Source organism: Meleagris gallopavo, chromosome 1 (assembly GCF_000146605.3).
Source record: "Meleagris gallopavo isolate NT-WF06-2002-E0010 breed Aviagen turkey brand Nicholas breeding stock chromosome 1, Turkey_5.1, whole genome shotgun sequence".
Classification (NCBI taxonomy): Eukaryota; Metazoa; Chordata; class Aves; order Galliformes; family Phasianidae; genus Meleagris; species Meleagris gallopavo.
The window spans coordinates 108,928,601-108,949,228 of NC_015011.2; the positions used below are offsets into that span (position 1 = coordinate 108,928,601).

Sequence of the window (20,628 nt, forward strand, 5' to 3'; positions counted from 1 at the left end):
GAAATACCACTGAAGTTAAACCATGCAGGCTCGTGCTTGCTCATCTTTTATCAAAAACTGTGTAGTGGAAGAGTCTGCCTGCAGCCCTGAGTGGCAGCAGACAGAGGCCCAATTCTTCATACAGAATCCTTGGATGATGCTGCTCCTTCTTCACTTCCTTACCCTTTGCTGTGTGCTCATAACAAACAGCACATTTAAACAGGGGTTCTGGGGAAAAAAAACACACACAGATGTTAATTGTGGATAACTTCCACAATCAGACATAGCACAATCTTTTGGAAATATTTTGCAAGCGGTAACTCATTCCTGAAAACAGGGTGCCTGTACTGAGAGTGTTGTATCAACTTATTTGCAGTCTGGGTTTAGAAAATGAAAATGTATGTTCAGCTTTGTAAAATACTCAAAAGTAGTCCTAATTTGGCTTGCGGTTTTTCAGTAAATGGAGAGATGTTGCTGAAGGGAGGGTGGAGGGAAGAAGGAGGAAGAGAACTAAAGTAAAAGGTAGTGGTAGTGTAAGTGAAACAAGACTTCTTAGAGACCATGGAAGAAATGAAAGTTTTCCATGAAAACACTTCTCTGGATCTTCCTGCAGTGAGGGAAACCGGTCATTCCCTTCACTATGCAGGATGGAAGCTGGCACTTACAAAGGACAGAGCACAACATCACCTTCTCATTCACTGCTCGCATCCAGGTTGTGCCTTTTGGGCTGCTTGAATGCTCTCCTCACCAGGCTTCAGAGGTAAAGACTGGGAGAGGCAGCCCAGACTACTGAGGTGCCCCAAGGGGAATTTCAGCCAAGAAGGAGATAGCGATGGCTTTTTTCTTGAGACCAGCAGCTCTAAAGACCCTTTCATTCCCATACTTCCTGGGTAACAGTGGTACCCTTAGCAGGGAAGTCCAGGCTGGGGAAAGCTGCCTCTGCCATTTTGCCTGCTCTGACCACCCTGGATGTCCTGGGGATGGGCCAGATCCAATTTTTGAAGTCTCTATTAGTAGGACAGCACTGTCTGGAAGCACAGGCCTCACTGAGCTGCCTCTCTGAACTGCTCCAAGCACAGACCCAGGGCATTGTGTCTAGATGGGGCGCCTGGTTTGTCTTTGAACAGTTGGTCAGCTGGTGGACTATGGCTGTGGCTATAAGGGGGTCCAAGTACAGCTGAAGCTGGAGAATATGAACGTTGTGCCCAAGAGGAATGAGTTCAGCCTACAAAATAACTTCTTATATGATGCAGGAGGTCCCCTTCCTTTCCAGTAGAAGCACAGATGGATTTCTTGGCTTCCAGAAGAGAATTTAAAATGAAGATCCAGTCTCAGACTGTTCAGCAAGTCCACCCTAACTCTTACATTTTCCCTTGGACAATGCGTCTTGTTCTACTAGGGCAGATGGGAACAGCCTGCAGATACTTTTGCTTTTTAACTACTTTAAAACAAAAACTCAAAGACATGCAGGTTATGAAAACAGGATGTCAGCTTTTGTCAGAGAAGATCACAAGAAGTTTGAGGGTTTTTTTATTCTAGGTGCCTCTTTCTTTTCTTTCTCTCTCATTTTCTTGCTCCCTCCCTCCTCCCCCTCCTAATTTCTGTCAGTACCGAGCACAGCTAGAGGGAGAGAAGAGGAGATGGCGGTGGCTGAGACGCAGCTGTATGCAAAAGTGTCTAACAAACACAGAAGCAAAAGCCCCTCTGCACTCCTTGAATCTCTCCTGGCCAAAGGATTCCCAGCTCACATTGCGTGAGTAATGTTTTCAGCTACTTTTGTACAGTGAGAGGTGTTTCTTGTATCTACTTAAATGCAGACAGCTTGCATTTTCCATCAAGAGAACGAGACGCTTCTTGGGGGTGATGTCTCCATAGGAGGAGTAGGTCTGTCTCACTTCGAATACCTTGTAGAGCACTGTGTATTGATCTTATTGCTAAACAAAACTTGTTCTGTATCCATTCCTAAAACTTTTCTGTGTATCTGAAGACACACGCTCTTCTGCACCTGGAGTTTGAGAGACTTCACAATGAGTTAAGAAGTTGATATCTATAGTTCACTCTTGGGATGAATCCTTTCATTTTTTTCTACTTACCACTGTTATTACAAGAGAACTAAATGTGGGTGTAGCGTCTATACAAAGATTTTTTCAGGCCTGGCAAAAAAGAAGTTCTTGCTGGGTTTTGTCACAGGAGAGTGTTTTAAAAGGGTAAGCTTTCCTTAACAAGATGCCACATGAGTCTGTCCCTTTTTCTTTCTGTCCTAAATATGAATCTTGTTTCAAAAGCACATCCTACGTGGAAAATGTCAGGCCCTGTCCTTGGCAGCTCCATCTGAGGGAGGATGAACTGGTGGCAGCACTTTGAATTGAGTTAATAAAAACTCAATTACTTGAGTAAATAAAAACTTGTTAATAAAAACTCAGTTACTTGGTGGTAACTTCTTCCCCAGATATGGCTCTGGTCAGAAAGAGAGGTTTGGAGGTTTTACAGAGCATCAACAAACTTCTGAAGGGAAAGTCTGGATTCTGTGGTGGCAGACAGTTGTGCAATGGACTTATGACTGAAGAAAATAAGTCCTTTCATTAGAATGTCAGAGGAGTACTCACATAAGTGTTTGAAAAAGGACATCAGTATCTCTGTAACCTCCATTTTGATATTAGATTGAAAATTAAACAAGTTGATCAGGCTCCATTTTTTAGGAACACCTGGTGCTTGGTGAAGCACCTTTAGATGTGATGCGCACAGTTTACAGGGGAGCTGTGGGTTCATTATTCCTGGTTATGCCCAGTGGAATTTTAGCTGTGGAGCTTAAAATCCGTCTTTTCATTTCTCTAGTAGATAATATTAGTGCGGTCACTCCAAACTAAGGTCTAATTTTTATTCTGTATTTTATGTTCTCCAAATTGCTTTCAAAACATTTTCTCCAATGATTGATGTGGCTTTGTGCTTTCTAGGTCAAAATCAACAGACGGTGAACAAAGTGCAAGGCAGTCAACATAAAATGGCAAAAAAGTCCAAAAACACTTTATTTATTTATTTGTTTGTCCTTACAGATTTTAAAACAATGAAAATTTGGACTGTAGTTTATAAAACTTCTTAGTTGTTTCTCTAAGTCCTGGCTTCAAACATAGATGAAAGTTCTGAAAAATTGCTCATCTGTGACATCCTGGCCTGTGAAAAATAAGGCTTATTGGAGATATTATAAAATCTTTCATAATATAGGACCAGCATGCAAAAGCAACATTTTTAGAAAGAACAAAACACAAATACTTGAGGATAGAGCCTACTAGCAAGTGAGCATAATGAATATCTCATGCTTTGATAGAACAGAAATGTGATAGCCGTTTTCTGCTTTACAGCTTATTCTCCCCATAAATACACTACTTTTAGTGCAAAGTTTAAATGATTTATTCCTACTGTTTATCTGAAAGAATTAGGCATGTATAGAATTTATCGTATGCATTATCTTTCAACCTCCACTGCTCATCTTGGAAGCACAGGATGTCTAATTACAGCCTAATATTTTGCTAACACTGGGGGCTGAGAAGCCTTGCTGGAAAGTATTCTACTACCAACCTATATGATGGGATGAAAGATGGAAACAGACACAGAGAGGAGCATGGGGGAGCAAGGAGATGATGCTGAGCATCATGACAGGCCATGGCCTCAGGTCTCCAATGGTCTTATTACTTTTATGATTGCACAGAGTCAATGTAAAGGAAAGCTGCTGTCAAACTCTGCTTGTCTTTGGGGCTGTTTACAAAGAGCTTGTCACCAAATGGGACAAGCAGCATGGCATAAAGTGATAAAACACTCACATTGAAGTGTAGCAGTAGATGACAAAGGCTGGCAGTTCTGGCCAAGCAGCAGTAAGCATTTACATTCCAGCAGGGTGTGACAGGAAAAGCTGCGTGGGGAGAACATCGAAAACACACATTGTTCATGTTTGACGTGACAGAGAAGGGAAAATCAGCAGAGAGGCAGAAAAAAAAAGGATGCCGGTCACAGAGGAAACAGGGTCTCTTTTGATCAACTAGTTCATGGTTTGGGGATTGATTTAGCCGTAGTTGTCAATTCTAGTTTTACAGAGGAGAAAGGTAGAAGGTAGAGCTTGAGTGGAAAGATGGAGTGAGTCTTCAGCTGTGCTGATACTCCACTGAGAGGCCAAGTATGGTTGCACTTGCACATATGCACATTTCATTGTTTTTAACAAGCCCATATGTAGTTTTGCATTAGAAAGAGAAGTCTGGGAAGAAGCAAGCACAGCAAGATTAAGACTTGCTCCTTAATACACTTATGGCACTCTAGTACATGCACAGATGCCATATGAATGGAGGGAGAATAAAAATGTGAGGATTAGGTTAAACAAATGGATGCCCTCAGCACACAGCGGTCAGAAAAGATAACTTAAAGAAAGAAGGAAGAATAAGCAGATGTGGAGTAACTTGGCAGTTTTTCTTCCATTTCTACTGTCTCTCATTCCTCTTCATGTCACTTCTGAGAAGCTTACAGGTGGTTTGCAGGGCTGGAAATGAGGTTCATGGGTGCAGGTGCTACTTAAACAGTGGGAATCCTTCACCCTCCAAAAACTCAGCATTTACTCACAAAGACTCTGTCACATAGAGAATGTTAATTGCATTTTGAAAGCTCTAGCTATTCTCCTCTCTTTGGTGACCAGCAATAAAACCTGTACGAACTGAAACAGGGGAAGGCCAGGTTGGAGGTTAGGAAAAGGTTATTCACCAGAAGTTGCTGGGCATGGAATGGGCTGCCCCGAACAGTGGTCACAGCCCCAAGAAGCCGGAGCTCAAGAAATATCTGCACAATGCTCTCAGATATAGGGTTTGATTTTTGGGTGGTCCTTCGTGGAGCCAGGAGTTGGACTCCATGATTGTTGTGTGTCCCTTCCAACTCAGGAGATTCTATGACTCTATGAAAAGGAAATATGAACCAAATTTGATCCCGAAGAATGTCAGCTGAATAAAAGGGGGAGGAAATTTTGATATTGTATGTTATCTTGGAATTAACTTGTGACTTGAGTCTGGCTCTCTTCTGGGCTATGGAAAATCCTCAGTCCAGAGTTTCAAACTCCAAAATAAGTATGTTTTGCTTAGGATATATGTGTGGACTTGAATCTGGCACTTGAATCTGGGCTTCTCATTAATTATCAACAGAACAAACCCCGTTCTTACAGTGTGTGAAGGGACAACTAAATCAACCGTAAGGAAACCCATTTAATCAGTAGGGGTGCTAAGCAAACTTCTCCAAAACACATTCTGTGGATGTTCTGTGGAAAGGGCTGATTACCAGTCTACAAAGAATTAAAGACATGCAGCAGATCCGACTGTTTGGAGGACTTCAAGAACATTAATATGTGCCAGGAATAACCTTGTCAGTATAGGTTAGGTTATTATAGGTATACATGGTGCTGAAAAATAGAATTGGTTGTCACAGCATGTCCATTCTTTATTTTATTAAAATCATAGAAAACAATTTTAATGTTTTCTGTTATTCTGATGAATCCACTTTGTTTTTGTTTGGTTTGTGTGTTTTTTTTCTAGGCAAAAAGCCTTGGTTGCTACAGGTCAAAAGTCAATAGAAGATGCTGCAAAATGGTAAGCACCTGTGATTTCTAAGGAGTGGTTTCACATTAAAATTGACTAGAAACACTTGTTCACATACTGATTCTGTTACCCAGTTTGAAGTTAGCTGCTTTTAAAGACCTTGCATGTGAGTTTTGTTTGTTTGTTTTTCATTTTAATTCATCACAGAAAGAAATAATTGTATTTACACTGATTCTGGGAAGCAAGGTTATTTGCAGAAGATCTGGGGTAAATCAAGAGCTGGGGAATAGAGACACTCCTGGGCAGAAGAAACTACTTTTACCACAGTGATGTCTCACAGGATTGGAGGATTGGCTGCTCTGGGCGGACATCTATCCTCAATTTTAAGTCTCCTTCTTAACTGTGGGCTACTTACTGCAGTGGGGCTATCGTATCTGAGCTGCAATTGTGTGCATGCATGGGGCGTAGCCAGACAGATATTCAGAGCTACATCACAGTAAATGTACACCCTGCCTCAGCACAGTGTTCATGTCTCGTGGGACCTCATGGTGTGCACCCAAGGAAGCCAAGAAAAGAAGAGTAGGTGGCTCACATGCTTTCTCTGTGTGACATGTTTTGATTTCAGGTTGCACTCTCACTGCAACGATCCCTCTTTGGATGACCCTATCCCCCAGGAATATGCTCTTTATTTGTGCCCCACTGGCCACTTGTTTAACTGCCTGCAAGAGTTTCGGAAGGAGAGCAAGCGCCAGTGTGGGAAGAACAGAGCCCATGAGATTTTCCCTCACATCACACTCTGTGACTTCTTTACGGTAAGGCACAAAAAGTAACTACTGGTGGAACTGGACAACCTGGCAAGTCCAGGCCAACAGGCTATTGCTATGGTACCATTGCTATAGAGCAGCTGCACAAAATAATTGTGTAAATCATACTATGATGTGAAATGCTGAGCCTAATGAAAATACAAGCATTTTGTTGCAAAATATAGAATAGTGTGGTGCCCTGCAGCCATTCCTCGCAATTACGCAAACCAAAAAACATTAATAACGAATGCTGTGCTCTTGAGAAGTGTTGAGTTCAAAGGCCTGACCCTGGAAGAGATGCCTAAATGTGCCTCACGTCACACACCTCAGCTCTGTTTCAGATAGTATATTTCTAGGGATGAATGCACACCAGTGCTATTCTATGTTCCTCAGCTGTCAGTGACAAATGACCTGGGTGCATCCCATATAGGATGTGAGACTCACTGCCTTGCTCCTACCTCCCAGCCCAACCTCTTCTGTTTCCTGACATGGTGCATTTCCTGCGCCTGAAAGGAGCAAATAGCTCTACTAAGGAAAAAAACAAACACAACACAGCATGGAACTGGAGCATGTTTAATGTCTGTGACTTTGGCTGGATGGCACAAATTTTATCTTTTTCTATTTACTTCTTAAATTGTTTAATTGACACTTTTTGTGGAAGCATGGCTTTGTAAAATCCTTTAATTTGCTGTAACTAGGGGACAAAAGATTACAAAGATTCTGTATTAACTTTCCTATGTATGTTGCTCAGCTCTTAAATTTTTTTTACCAGAGCAAAGAACTGTAGAATAACAGTAATAAAAATTCTTACTTAGAATTGAAGAGAGAGAGAGAAGTCATGATCTCTCCTCATTTCAGATTAGTTCAGATGGTAAAATACCTTGCTTTTTCTTCCTTCACTTAATGGTAAAAGACCCCATCTCCTAATACAGTATCAAGACACTGCGTGATCAAGCTGGCAAATATTGATAAATTTAATACCAGGAATTTCAGGCATGTTTGTAGATGCGTTATCTTTCTAAGGAAGTAATGCCCATCCTGTTTTCTGGTGTAACTTTACAAGACAGACTGCCACAGTGACATTGATCTTAGAGGGTAAAGGATGTCCTTCCTCTGTTTTCTTTCAGTGTGAAGACCAGAAAGTGGAGTTACTGTATGACATCTTAAAGAGAATCTGCAACAGCTTTGCACAGAAATTTCCACCAACTATTTCCCTATCACTACACTCATCCACCAGCTACCTTGGTTTCTTTGTTGGTGACAGCCACGCAAATATCCTCAAAGAATTTGCTGCGGCCTTCTCTTCAGAGGCTTCAGCCCTAGCAGGTGAGATCAACATGAGAGGGAAAATGAGTGGGCTGTTGTGCAAATGCTTAGACATGATAACGAAACTATCTCCCGTGTCTCCACAGCAGTGTAGCAGATGTTTTACTGCTGGCAAGCACATTTTCCTCCTACAGATTCAAAAACAACGTGGCTAGAGGAGCTTGATTTAGACTCTGAAGATATGCTGCTTTTGTCTAGGAGGTTTTTGTTGAACTCTATGAACAAGAAAAAAGAAAAGTCATAGAAGTCTTCATAAATTTATTCTATTTAAGAAATCCAGGCAAAGGTTTAGCCTGGCAAGATCTTTCAAACAGCAATCCCTTAAAACAATATGAGATCTTTGTTTTCTGGGCACTTACACTGTGCTGCTCATAATGGGTTTTGACTAGAGGTTATTTCATTTTGAGCTGTTACAGAGTAATTTCTGTGGGATTAACTTCTTTGGGTTTGTTGTTTTCTGGGTTTTTTTTTGCTTTACTTTTCTTATATTGGCCCACAAGCTGAAATGTTTGTCAGTATAACTTGAGAACCCATCAGGACCAGGATATATAAGATAGAAAGAGATCTACTCCTAAATACCCCTAGACCTCTGTACCCAACCTCTACTTTGTCTTTTCTTCATCAGGGACCAGTGCCATGATTGTGTGAGGACAGAAACAAAAGAGAAAATACATGTTTGAAGGAAATAAACCAAATCTTAACTATACCCAGTTCTCTGTCTCACATGCAGCCTTGGGAAGACACCTTTCCACCTTGGGGATATTCAACTTTCCGTGGCCAGGCTGAGGAGGAAGGCGGAAATGAAAAAGCAAAGAAATGCAGCCCATCGGGCCTGGGTTTTCCCTCATGCTCACATACATCTGTTCTCCTCCTGAATCTGAGTCACCCATCTCCTTTCAGTGGTTGTGTGCCAGCTGGGGATCTCCCACACCCCCAGCATTGTTCATCATAGAAAGGGCAAGCATTTTTTACACTCATACCACCAATGGGTGAAGTGCTTTTTACATTCACAGTTGTCAGGGTAATAAATACAATAAGGAAATGAAGAAGTATATTTTAAACCAAGCTTACGGAACTAAGGAAGGGAGACCTCTATAACCTCCTAGGAGCAGACACATACTTCCAGACACTGGTGCAACAAACACCATATAAACATTTCCCATGACACTGGGAAACCTCAGCCATCAGTGGAGACCAAAACACTGCAGCCCTTGGATAGCTTAGTCTGGGAAAGACCAATTCTATACGTCAGACTGGGAAAGGAATTCCAACAGTTTGTTTTTCCTCTCAGCTTAAGCCAAGGCTCCAATTCAGTCCAGATTTCTGAATTATTTTAGCATAAATAAAGCCATGACATCTGGTAAAACAATTATTTAATAAAACTATGGTCTACTCTTCTACTAATTACAAAGATATTTCCTAAATCATACAAAGCATGCAGGATAAAGCACAAAGAACTTTAAACAGCCTTCCCTTGTAAGTCATGATATAAATTGGTTGCTTTATTCCTAGACTGTCACGTGAAGCCCTGCCTAAAGCAGCTCCACCTTACCTTGGCTCACAAGTTCTGTCCTCACCACCAGAAGACTTTGGAGCAACTTGCCAAATGCATTAACCCAGAGGAGACCTGCCTCTGGGTAGCTGCTCTCTACTCAAGGGACATGCGTTTTGTGCATTACCAGGTACTGTCATTTGGTTTATTAAATTTCTGGGTCTGTGGTTGGAATATTTCCTGCAGTCATCCTGTTTGTTTTATTTTGTTTTCTATGGGGAAAATCAGTACATGCACAGTACAGTGTTCAGAATGTATGGCTGCTTCAAGTATCTCTTTGGGCTGAAAAAACTGTATCCTTGAGTCTATAGGAGATATGTTTATGGTTACCTGCTTGACCTGCATGTCAGCAAGATCCAATCCCAAACTGCAGCAGAAGAACTCATCTTACAATGAGCTTTGAGAAAATAAAAGAGACAGGAAATGATGACCCTTGAACATTTCTTTGTCAAATCACTGCTCTGCAGTAAAATTCCATTCAGCAGAGTAAGTTTTTTTTTATTGCTCAACAATGATGAAAAAGGCACAAGTTAAACTTCAGTGAGCAGGGCACAGTTCTCCCTGGTCAAATTCAGTTTACCATATTCTTAATTTAAAACAATCAATATTTTTCCCATTTTCATTTCCAAATTTAAACTACTGAATGATGAACAACTGTTATTTTTTTAATCCAGACCAGTATATTGTTTGTTTTGAATCTCATATTTTGACTTGAGACAGCTACAAGTAATCACCAAAATAACTGATAATCTTTTTGCTGTGTCTGCTTTCAAATATGTCACACTAGTTACAGGAAAAAAAAAGTAATATTATGAATACCAAGTGCCTATTTTTACACTCAGTGCATATTCACGGTTATCTGTCTGCTGAAGTAGCAAGTCAGAGCAAGCTGCAGTGTGGGAAATGCTGCTGATGGCAGTGGCTGCCACAGGTTTAGCACGTCCCCTCCATGCTGCTGCCCCTGCAGCCAGCTCCTAACCTGACCCAGCTCTGTCCTTCCACCAGACACTGCGGGCTGTCTTCCAGTACAAGCCCCAGAATATTGACGAGCTCATGATCAATGCTGGGGATTTCATCTACGTCAACCCAACGCAGCAGTCCGAAGTCAGCGAAGGCTGGGTCATCGGGACCTCACACCAGAGTGGGTGCCAGGGTTTTATTCCTGAAAACTACACAGAGAGAGCCAACGAGTCAGACACGTGGGTTAAGCACAGGTTGGTTGTGATCCACTCCACAGGTGCTAGGGTTTCTGGGGTTTCATGGTGCAGGGGTTTTATGCAGCTGCTGTTCCTCCTTGCTGCTGGGAGAAAGCTGGAGGTGAGGTGAGCGGAGGGCACTTTGGTATCTGGGTGGGAAAATGAAATTTCTTAACAAGAAGTGATAGGACACATGCACATGGAAACCTGGAGTCCAGCTGCTCAAAGGATAGCCTTCCTGTGCTCTTGAATAATGTGAAGCACAGAATCACAGAATGGTTTGGGTTGGAAAGGACCCTAAAGCCACCCAGCCCCAACTCTCTTCCATGGGCAGGGCTGCCACCCATCAGATCAGGCTGCCCAGGGCCCATCCAACCTGGCCCTTAGCACCTCCAGTGTTTCTTCTTTTTCTCATTTCAGGAGGTAGCAAAACCAACTTGAAATTAAATGAATTAAACCTTGTGCTCACCCTTGCCTTGTCAATTCAGCCTTTATCAGCAGGCATCTCACTGGTTTCCAGTGTGGCAAATGATTCTTCTAGACTAGATCTAATTTTTCTAAGCAAGAGGTATAGATTTCATCCATACTGAGCCCTTAGAGGCAGGGTGGTGACAATCAGGTATTATTTCCTGCTTGGAGCTCAAAATTCAGAATAGTTACATCCAATGCATGTCGTCAGTTCATATAATTTACTCTTATTTTTACTGACAGATTACAACTTGAACAAAGTTATAAAATGGATTGCATGTCTGTGAAATATACTGAATGGAATATGGAATCTTGTCCATATGCCTATAGACAAAATCTGGACTTAAAAATCCCTTCTGTTTTTGTGTGCTCATAAGTTGTGTGTGCACTGCTTTTGCTTTTTCTACAGAGAATATGCTTTTGTGCCAGCTTCAAAATTTTTCACCCAATCCACAAATGAACCTAATGTTAAGCTGAATGGAGAAGTCCGTAATCCTGTTATGTCAAGGAGTGTAACCGATGTTCTTTCACTTCAGGTAGTTGGGATTTTATTTCTTATCTTCGCCATGTAGTTGTGCACAATATGCTGTTAAGTAAAAGCATATATTAAATTTAATACTATCTTTCTGGTTCTCCTTAACACTTTTATGTTATGTTGTAATGAATATATGTAGCGTATGCATACGCTGCATGTACATTTACAGTACCATATCCCATAAATATTTTGTAGTGTATGTAATGTGGTATTACCCTTGCCATCTTTTACAAAACTCACTTTTTGCAGATGTGCACATCTTCAGTCTAAGCATTTCCACAGCCTATGAGCTCCTCCCAGGCAGAATATCTAGACCACAAAACCTTAAACTCTGATCTCATAGCAGTTGATTGGTGCCTTACAGCAGAAATGCAGCAGTATTTAGCAAAATACATATATATATATATATAAAAATATACATAAATATATATCTCACACCATTTCTTAAGAATTCCCTTCTCTGTTATTAAAGATACGCATCACTAACCTTGATGTTGCAACAATAATGCTGTGATGAATTGCTTTTTAAAAAGTTTTAAAGCTTTTGAGGTATTCTTCTTTATCTTTTCCTCTCTGTCTGTACTCATTGTAAACTAACTCCTACATACTTAGAACGTATTTGTATACTCATGCAAACTAAGGGAAAACAAGGTCTCAGATGAGACCTGGGCTCACTAATTACTTAGCCATACACTGTTGGAAAAATGTAAAATCTCTGTTTTCATTTGGAAAAAAAGATGAGATTGATGTTAGAAAAGAATATTATGACTTAAATCAGCTAGCTGCTTTCCTTTTTTGTTTGTACCGACTATGCAATACATACTAATGTAACTCCTTCCCACAGTGGAATTAAAAGATTTATCAGTACTATCTTTCCTAGAATAAACACTGAATTTAAATCTAACCTGTAGCCCATGAAGATCAGAGATATTCTTCATTTGCTTTCAACAGAGAGCTAGTCAGGCCTATTTTTGTCCTTAATATTCTAATCCATTTTATTAATTTAATTCTTTCCCTCTCTGTGGTTGTTATCTATCTCTTGGGACAGCCCTGCTGGTCCTTGCTCTATTAGACAGCATTCAGAAATTTGGATTTTTCATGCATATTGTAATGGAAAGTAATTTTTATATAGCTTTCTCAGAACACCAATCTGCGAAGAGGTATGTTGGTGATGCGCCATGGGGAAAGAGTTGATCAGGTCTTTGGGAAATCTTGGCTTCAACAGTGCTTAACTGCAGATGGTGAGTAAGATAATGGAAGGTTGTGAACAAACCTGAGCCAGAACTTCTTTACCCCAGTAATGGAGTACAAGGGATACAGGCTTCTACCTGTAGATGTAAATGCTGACACAGAAGAGTGAATAATGATGCACAGTCAGACACAACACTTCTTTGACCTGCACCTAACCATCATCATGTCATAGAATCATAGAATCCTTAGAATTGAAAAAGACCTTTAAAGCCCATCTAGTCCAACTCCCCTGCAATGAACAGGGACATCTACAACTAGAACATGTTGCTCGGAGCCTGGTCCAGCCTGGACCTTATGTCTCGCTGTCTTTTATGTTTGTTTTGGATAAACACCACAGAACAAACATTGCTCTGGTACAATTCATACATGTTGCTGACAGAAGCACAAAACATAAAATCTCTACCTTTAGTTATTCAAGTGACCCAAATGGAGTTTATCAGACCCCTCCAACTTTCTGAGTTCTTTCTCCTCCACTCCCTTCTTTTGCTCTTTTGGAGCTTGCAGAAGAGGTGTTATTTTGTTAGGACAGGTGATTTCCCAAGTCAGTATTGTGATCTCTTTGAGGTAATTAGTATTCACTGGGATTTTTTAACAGGGCTCCAACCTGTTTTTATTTGCCAGCAAAAATATAATTCTGGTCTGACAATCCAAAATGAATGGAGCCATTACAACAAAAGGCAGCCAGTGTATTTTGTTGCTGCCTTCCTCACATCACAGCAAAATGTTCCACCTTGTTTTAGGAAAATACGACAGAGCAGACCTCAACTTTCCTTCCACCCTACCAAAACGGAAAGATGGCATAAAGCATTTTGAGCATGATCCTCCTTTATCTTCCTGCGGTGTTTTCCAGTCAAGACTTATAGGTAAGATGGATAATATCCTACCGCAACTGTATGGGTTTGGGAAGCAATCTTTCAACATCTGGAAAAGCTCACACTGGCCTAATAGTAGAGAAACTTGCTAGCAGCATTGTTTGTGGAAACCATTCTGGATGGACAACTGCTGCAAGGCCTTGTTAAACATTAAAATAGAGAGGCTGGTTGTTCATCTTAGAGATCCAGTCTGCCAGTTCCTGGCCAAGATAGTTATAAGAAGGAAACTGCAACACTACCTGTGCCCCACAGCACATCTACAAGGGAGTAATGTCTCCTTCAATTGTCACCGAGGGGGCTGGCTGGAGGACACAGCTTCGTGGTCAGCAGACCGTGGTCAGCTTATCACAGATAAAACTGCTGGCTGGGTGATATGGGTTAGTCTGACTCAGTTCGCTCACCAAACAAAGTTATTTCTGCACCCTGAGCATGCACGTCTGATGTTGACAACAGAAGTCTGATGCAAATGCTTATCTGCTGTTGGCAGATTTTGAGACATTCTTCTGTAACTACCTTTCCAACGCTTGGTCTCAGCTCTTTTTACTGAAACACTTATGCAGTAATTTCTCACTTACGGTGATGAGTGAAACAGCACCTTACATTGCTGTTCCCACTAGGGGAAGCCCTGCTGGACCAGGAGGTGATAGTCAGCTACATGTACTCGTCACCCGCCCTACGCTGCATACAGACAGCCCAACATGTACTACAAGGTAAGGCATAAAAAATGAAAATGTCTTTGTCAAACTGCCATCAAGTTTCTGGCGGTAGCCAGCAGGAGCAGGGAGGTGATCATCCCTCTGTATTTAGCACTGGTGTGGCCACATCTCAAATTCTGTGTTCAGATTTGGGCTCCTCACTACAAGAAAGACATCAAGGCCATGGGGGATGTCCAGAGAAAGCAGTGGAGCTGTGAAGGATCTGAAGCACAGGTCTGATGGGGAGCAGCTGAGGGAACTGGGGTTGTTCAGTCTGGAGAAGAGGAGGCGCAGGGCAGACCTTGTTGCTCTCTACAGCCACCTGAAAGGAGGTTGTGGAGAGATGGGAGCTGGCCTCTTCTCCCGGGTAACAGTGAGAGAAGTTATGGTGATAGTGACTTCAAGTGAGCCAGGGGAGGTACAGGTTGGATATTAGGTACCATTTCTTCTCAGAAAAAGCGGTCAGGTGCTAGAATAGGCTGCCCAGGGACTGGATGATCTTCGTGGTCTTTCAGACTTTAATGATTCTGTGTACAATTCTGTGGTTATTTAGTGCAAGCCAAAGGATTTTAGTTCCTTCGTGCTTGAAACTTCTTTCCTTCCTCCTCTTCCATTCTCTCTTCTCCTCACTGTTCCTCACCTCTCTCCTCTAGTAGGTCTGTGAAGGGTTCACAGTTCATCATCATCCTTACATCTTCAGTAGAACGTGTGCATTTCTTATGGGAAATGGTGCAACCCCGTAACCTCTCTTGAGAATAATAAACAAAATAATGTATCTTTTTACAACAGAATTAAATTAAAATTCTGCTGTAGAATGATTTATTGCCCCACAGAGGGTCACTGTACAAAATGTTATATAAAAATGGGTTAAAAAAGACATTTCCTTTATAAAGTTTATTCATATTGAAACATTGCTGAGGTCTTTTGCTCACTTCTATCTTTGAAGGTATCACAGGAGAACTCCAGAAATAACAACAATAATAATAGCAATATAGCTATAACATAATATAATAAAATTGTGTAATTTTTTGCGTGACCTAACATTAGTCAGACAAGAATATGTTGGCTTCATTTAAACATGATCCTTTTTTTTTCATCAATAAGCAGTTTATTTGGTTAATGAAAATATTACAGCAAACAGAACAGAATGTACTGCTCAAATGTAACTGTTTGAGTATACCTTCTTCTTTTTAAGAAATACAGCTTGTCTTTGCAGGGCTTAAATTAGACCAAAAAGTCAAAATCAGAGTGGAACCAGGACTGTTTGAATGGACCAAGTGGGAAGCAAGCAGAGTAATTCCAAACTTTATGACTCTCACAGAACTGACAGAGGCTTCTTACAACATAGATACAAGTTACAGGTAATGTCTTACTGTCTAGCTGTCAAAACCAGTTCTTCTTCCCCTGAGGTACCTCCTCCCTCTTTATATGTTATAAACAGGTTAGGGACATTGCAAACAATGGATGATGCTAATCAAATTCAAGACTGCATGGTCTATTCCCAAAGATATGCAGTCTTCTGTCTAATGGCAAGAGTCAGCTTTGTTGCTCTAACATGGAGACAATACAGGCCTTTTTAGAAATGGGTACACACCTGAAGCTTGCACACAGCATTAGCAAGCTCTGCTGCTGCTTTCATATCCATTGGGTTGAGAGAGGTGTACCCAGCCAGCTTTCCTTGTGATCTGGGGGGTAGAGGAGGGGAAGCAGGACAGTTCATGCCAAACTCAGTCGAGGAGGGCGTTGTTATGTTTTGAGTTGCAGAAAGGATTTTTTTGGGGGCCCCAGAGCTGAGAGAGGGGACTGATGCTATTTCTGAACACTTGCAAACCACAGAGGAGCAGGAAATGAATGAGCTCCAATTTACCTAGCTGCTTACTGTGCTCTCTGGGACTGTTCCGTGTGTGCAGTGCACAGGCAGCTCCAGGAAATTGCTCAGCTAATAAAAGTGAGCGTGTCTGAGGTGTCCCACTTGTGTAAGAAAGAGGGAAAGGAAATTCTCAGCTCGTAATGTATTTCTTACAGGCAAGTAAGCATCTTCATTTTAAACTTTGTGAAAGAATAAAATCTTCCCTATTCGTGGGTCATAGGTCATTTTAAAGTTTTTCAACAGTTTTTTCAGTATGAGATCATTTTCCTCAAATTTCCACACAGGACAGAGTGCAGGCGTAGAGCAGTGGGAACTGGAGAGGAAAGCTTTGCAGCAGTGCCAACTGTAGCCTTACAGCTCACTCAGGTCCAGGCAAAAGCAGAGAGGATAAGCTGTAACCCTGCACATTTGATGCCACTTTCTTGCTGTCATGGACAGGGTTCAAAATCCTCCGGTTGCAGAGGTAGTTTTACCATATTCACTCACTTCAAGGGGCGGCCTTCACCTGGGTCAAGTCCCGGACTGTTCCATCAGCAGACTTAACCTAGCCAGAATTAGTATTAGCATTAGTACTAACAATTTAGCATGGGCCCGCCACATGGTTTTTCCACTTATTTTCTACTTATGTTGTTTGTGCTGCTGCAATTTACCTGAAATGTACCAAGGACTCACTGGTAAAAGTACACTTTGATATCAAACCTTACTACAGTATATTAATCTAATCTCTCTTCTGTCTATTCACTGAAAAAGGAGGCTATCAAAACAGCAGGGCAGTTTTTTGTAGAAAGAAATAAACATTCTGGATTGTGTCACAGCATGTGGCTAATCATATAATCATACTTGCCAGCCATGGCTGTGAATTTCTCTAGTTCTCAGATTCAGAGGATGATATGAAAAATAGGAAGTGAGTTTGAGGAGGCTGAATTCTGTTGCCAAGAATCCCTAATTTAAGCATCAGCCAAGAAAAGCAAGGAGATTGTTGAGAGGCAGCAAATCACTGTTGTCCTGCTGACTATTTTGCTAGTCCTACAGCACAGGGAAGGCTGGTAGGGCTCTCATCACTAGAAATTTGGCCTTCTCAGCTGCCTATCCTTGGCACCACCAGCCACTATGAATCAAGACATTTCTCCTGAGAAACTTTGGGATGGGTCTTGGTTTAAACAACCTCCACTGTAAACTAGGGGTTTTATTAAAGCATGGTTTTCCCTGCTTCTGGTGTTTTATGAACTACAAGATGTGGGCTTAAGTTTTAATGTGAATTGCTGAGGTATCGGTATGTCACTCAAGTCAGTAGATAAACCCACATCCTTTTAACCAAGTGCCTCCTCTCATGTGTGCTCATTCATTCATCTAGATTAACATGTATTTCTGATTGTATTGTCAGGGAAAACATCCCACTCTCTTCTCTGGTCCCATCAGAAAGTTATGAGGAATATGTGAGCAGAAGCTCTGCAGTTATAAAAGAGATCGTCACTGCCTGCCCCAGCAAAGGTAAAGGTTTCAGATCTTTGTATATTCTGCAAGACACTTCCAGTGTCAGGAATAGGCATGGGTTTGTCAACAGAAGCACATTTACAATTGATTATTTATATTGCACAGAGTTCAAGATAGGCTTGTAGTTTTTGGCCTGTGCTAAGTCAAAATAAATACAATTTATAGAACAGAAAAGAAAAATCAAACTTAAACAGAAGGCAATAAAAAATTACAAGAGTATATTCTTTGGTCATTCTACTTGTGCCTTGCAATGCAGATCAGCATAAGAAGATTACATTTCTGGAAAGCTGTTCACTGAGCAAGTACTTTTTCTCACTAGCTGGCATGTCTGCAACACATCAGACTTTTTCTGACCAGCGCAGTACACTCTGCCACATTAACAAAGATGTCTGCAAAGTCAGACAACCCCCTAACTGCCTTTCTTTTCTTACTATGGTTTTTCAGGTGTCATCCTTATTGTGGGGCATGGCTCTTCCTTGGCATCTTTCACCCGACCTCTGATAGGACTCCCTGCCAGAGACAGCAGTGACTTTGCCAATGTGGTCCGAAAGGTAAGAAGACTTTTTATTCAGCAGGCAGCTTTCTGTATGTGTTTCTGTACTTTCAGTATCGAGCTTTCCCAGGCAGTGAGACTTGTAACGACATGTCAATACCATTGACATTAGCTCTCTTGGTACAAAAGGATCTATTTTGTGTAGTTTTAGCATAGAACTAGTGGTCAAGAGAAGAATTTTGTCCTGTTAAATAACATATTAGGAGATTTTCATTCAACACCCATGCAAAGTCAGTATCAGATAGCAGCTACATGTGAGATGTATGTGGAAACCTCTCCCTCTGGCATGAGCCTCCTAACTATAGAAGCAGGACTAAGAGCCTTCCCTCTCCTCATAGTGTTATGAGCATAAACTGCAGCTATATTCAGAAAGTGACTCTTTAAATTGTACATTTTCAGGTCATTGCAAGTTCACAGCTTAAGTGCTCAGCTACAGTGTGAAACAGAGAAGGTTTTTCTTGCCAGCTTCACAAGTGAGGCTTGCCCTTGAGACTTTGTTGTAGAGTTTTTTGCCTGTTTTACTTGTGTATTATCACCAGTGGCAGATTTTTTCACTCCAGTTTTCCTTATCATCTGCCTTGCTATTACTAAGAAGAGAATTCAGTCTTTAGACGTGATTTTACTTCCTACAGTTGATCCATAAGGAGTGAATACATCTAGATTTTCAAATCCAAGTGTGAGCTCAAGGTGATGGCACAAGCTTAGCTGTTGCACCACAGGCATCCAGCCTGTTTTCAGTTTGTTTCAAAAGTGGCAAAATGTTCCAGGCTCTATCTTCAGAATGGTCTCAGAATCTGCTCTTCTGTTCTGCTGTAAAACCAAATCAATGACCCTGCTAGGAACTGCTGCTTGTATCCTTCCTTCCTAGATCCCTTCTCTGGGCATGTGTTTCTGTGAAGAGCTCAAAGAGGAGAAGAAATGGCTGATGGTTAACCCTCCAGTGAAGACATTAACTCACGGAGCAAATGCAGCATTTAACTGGAGAAATAGTATCATGGAAGGTTAGAAGGCCAGCTTTGTCCTTGCAGCTCACAAAAGCAAGGTGAAGATAGCTTATGGTACAGCACAGTCCAGTGATAAATCTAGAAAAGTTAGAGTGAATGAGAGTTATCCTCTCTGAGCACTCAAAGCACAGAAAGCAGTTTGGTGCCTGAACTTTGCTTTTTTCTCAGTAACTGAGGAAAAAGAACATGGGATCTGGCATACAAGAGAGCAAATTCTACTGCTAATGCACTCTAGTAGACATTATTACATCTTCCAAGACCAAAATACAACCAGTTCAGATGCAGTAAAAATTACTTGTTTCATGCACTTCTATATTTTCAGTCAGGCAGAGAAATAGAGACTGAAAAAAGCAGTCTCCTGCCCAGAGATATCAGCTCTACCTAAAGCCAGTTGATTTCCTGTTGACTCCTCTGGTTCTGCAAGAGCACAGGAGGAGGGGAAATACCATACAGACAACATGTTTACCTCTGCTACAAAATAGGTTCATTTTCCACCACAGCAATTCTCCCGCTAAGTGTTTCCACAGTGATCACTGTTTTAAAAAAAAGGCTTTCCTTCAGAGAAAATTGAACCAATTGCTTTACTGTTACTGGGGAAACAAAGATGCCTGTGTTACTATACCGGTGACAAAACCTTGATTTGAGCAACTCTAACTGCAGAACACTTCCTGAGATGGCACTGGCAGGACAACAGCCATGCTGTGTGCTGCTCTGTGCCAAATCATATAAATGGTGACACACTGCCAGATGGGTTGTTTGACTGGTCTCTGTAGCTCTTTGCTTGATTATTTGTTTGATTAAAGTGTAGTCCTAACATTTTATGCACAAACAGGAATGTGCCCTTAAAGGGCAATGTTGAGCTTCTTTTCCAAATGATCCTCTCAGATAACTGCCTCTAGGAAAGCACAAGCTTTTCTTTCAAGGAAAGCAGAAAATTTGAGGTTTCACTTTCCCTCTTTACATCACAAAAAAAAAAGAAAAAAAAGAAAAAAGGACCTCATTATCACTCTTCTTCTCCCTGTTCTTTCTTGATAGGTCTTTCTTGACATCTCTTTGCACTTGTGCCTATAGCCTGAGGCCATGCAAGGGGAGCCCATCCAGTACAACACACAGGATGTGGGGCACTCACCACCCCCCTTAACAATGGCATGGAGATCTCCTGTCTCACTCTTGCACCTGAAATCATTCATTTTGGTTTCCCAGATCCAGCAAGGATGCTTGGGCTCCTGTTCTTTTAAATAGCTTTGGACACTGAGGGGTCAGGAGTGGCATGGGATGAGGACCTGGTCCTGGGCATGTTATTCCCTGGTGCTTCCAGCTTCATTTCAGCTGAAGTACCTGCTCCCACTTCATTGCCCTCCCATGGGATCTTCCTATCTGTGAATGCTGTTGCTACTGGTGAGATTTATTCTGATTTCACCAACTGATTGCAAGCTGTATCACAGGTGCCAGTGGAGAATATGTGA

The 20,628-nt window shown here is 41.4% G+C and overlaps 1 protein-coding gene across 2 annotated transcripts; it reads left to right on the forward strand.

Moving 5' to 3' along the window:
- The first annotated feature begins 1,579 nt into the window (after positions 1 to 1,579).
- On the forward strand, positions 1,580 to 19,908 carry UBASH3A (ubiquitin associated and SH3 domain containing A). 2 transcript variants are annotated; one of them, XM_010724412.3, is made up of 14 exons: positions 1,580 to 1,732; positions 5,541 to 5,594; positions 6,169 to 6,355; positions 7,474 to 7,672; positions 9,185 to 9,354; positions 10,230 to 10,438; positions 11,298 to 11,424; positions 12,556 to 12,664; positions 13,415 to 13,537; positions 14,164 to 14,256; positions 15,458 to 15,602; positions 17,496 to 17,602; positions 18,050 to 18,156; positions 19,027 to 19,908. In XM_010724412.3, exons 1-14 carry the CDS (start codon positions 1,620 to 1,622, stop codon positions 19,162 to 19,164), a joined length of 1,881 nt encoding a protein of 626 aa, XP_010722714.1. In that variant the 5' UTR covers positions 1,580 to 1,619; the 3' UTR covers positions 19,165 to 19,908. The 2 variants fall into 2 exon arrangements, with proteins under 2 accessions (XP_010722714.1, XP_010722722.1); XM_010724420.3 differs by lacking the exons at positions 1,580 to 1,732; positions 5,541 to 5,594 and adding an exon at positions 5,625 to 5,709.
- Positions 19,909 to 20,628: the final 720 nt, after the last annotated feature.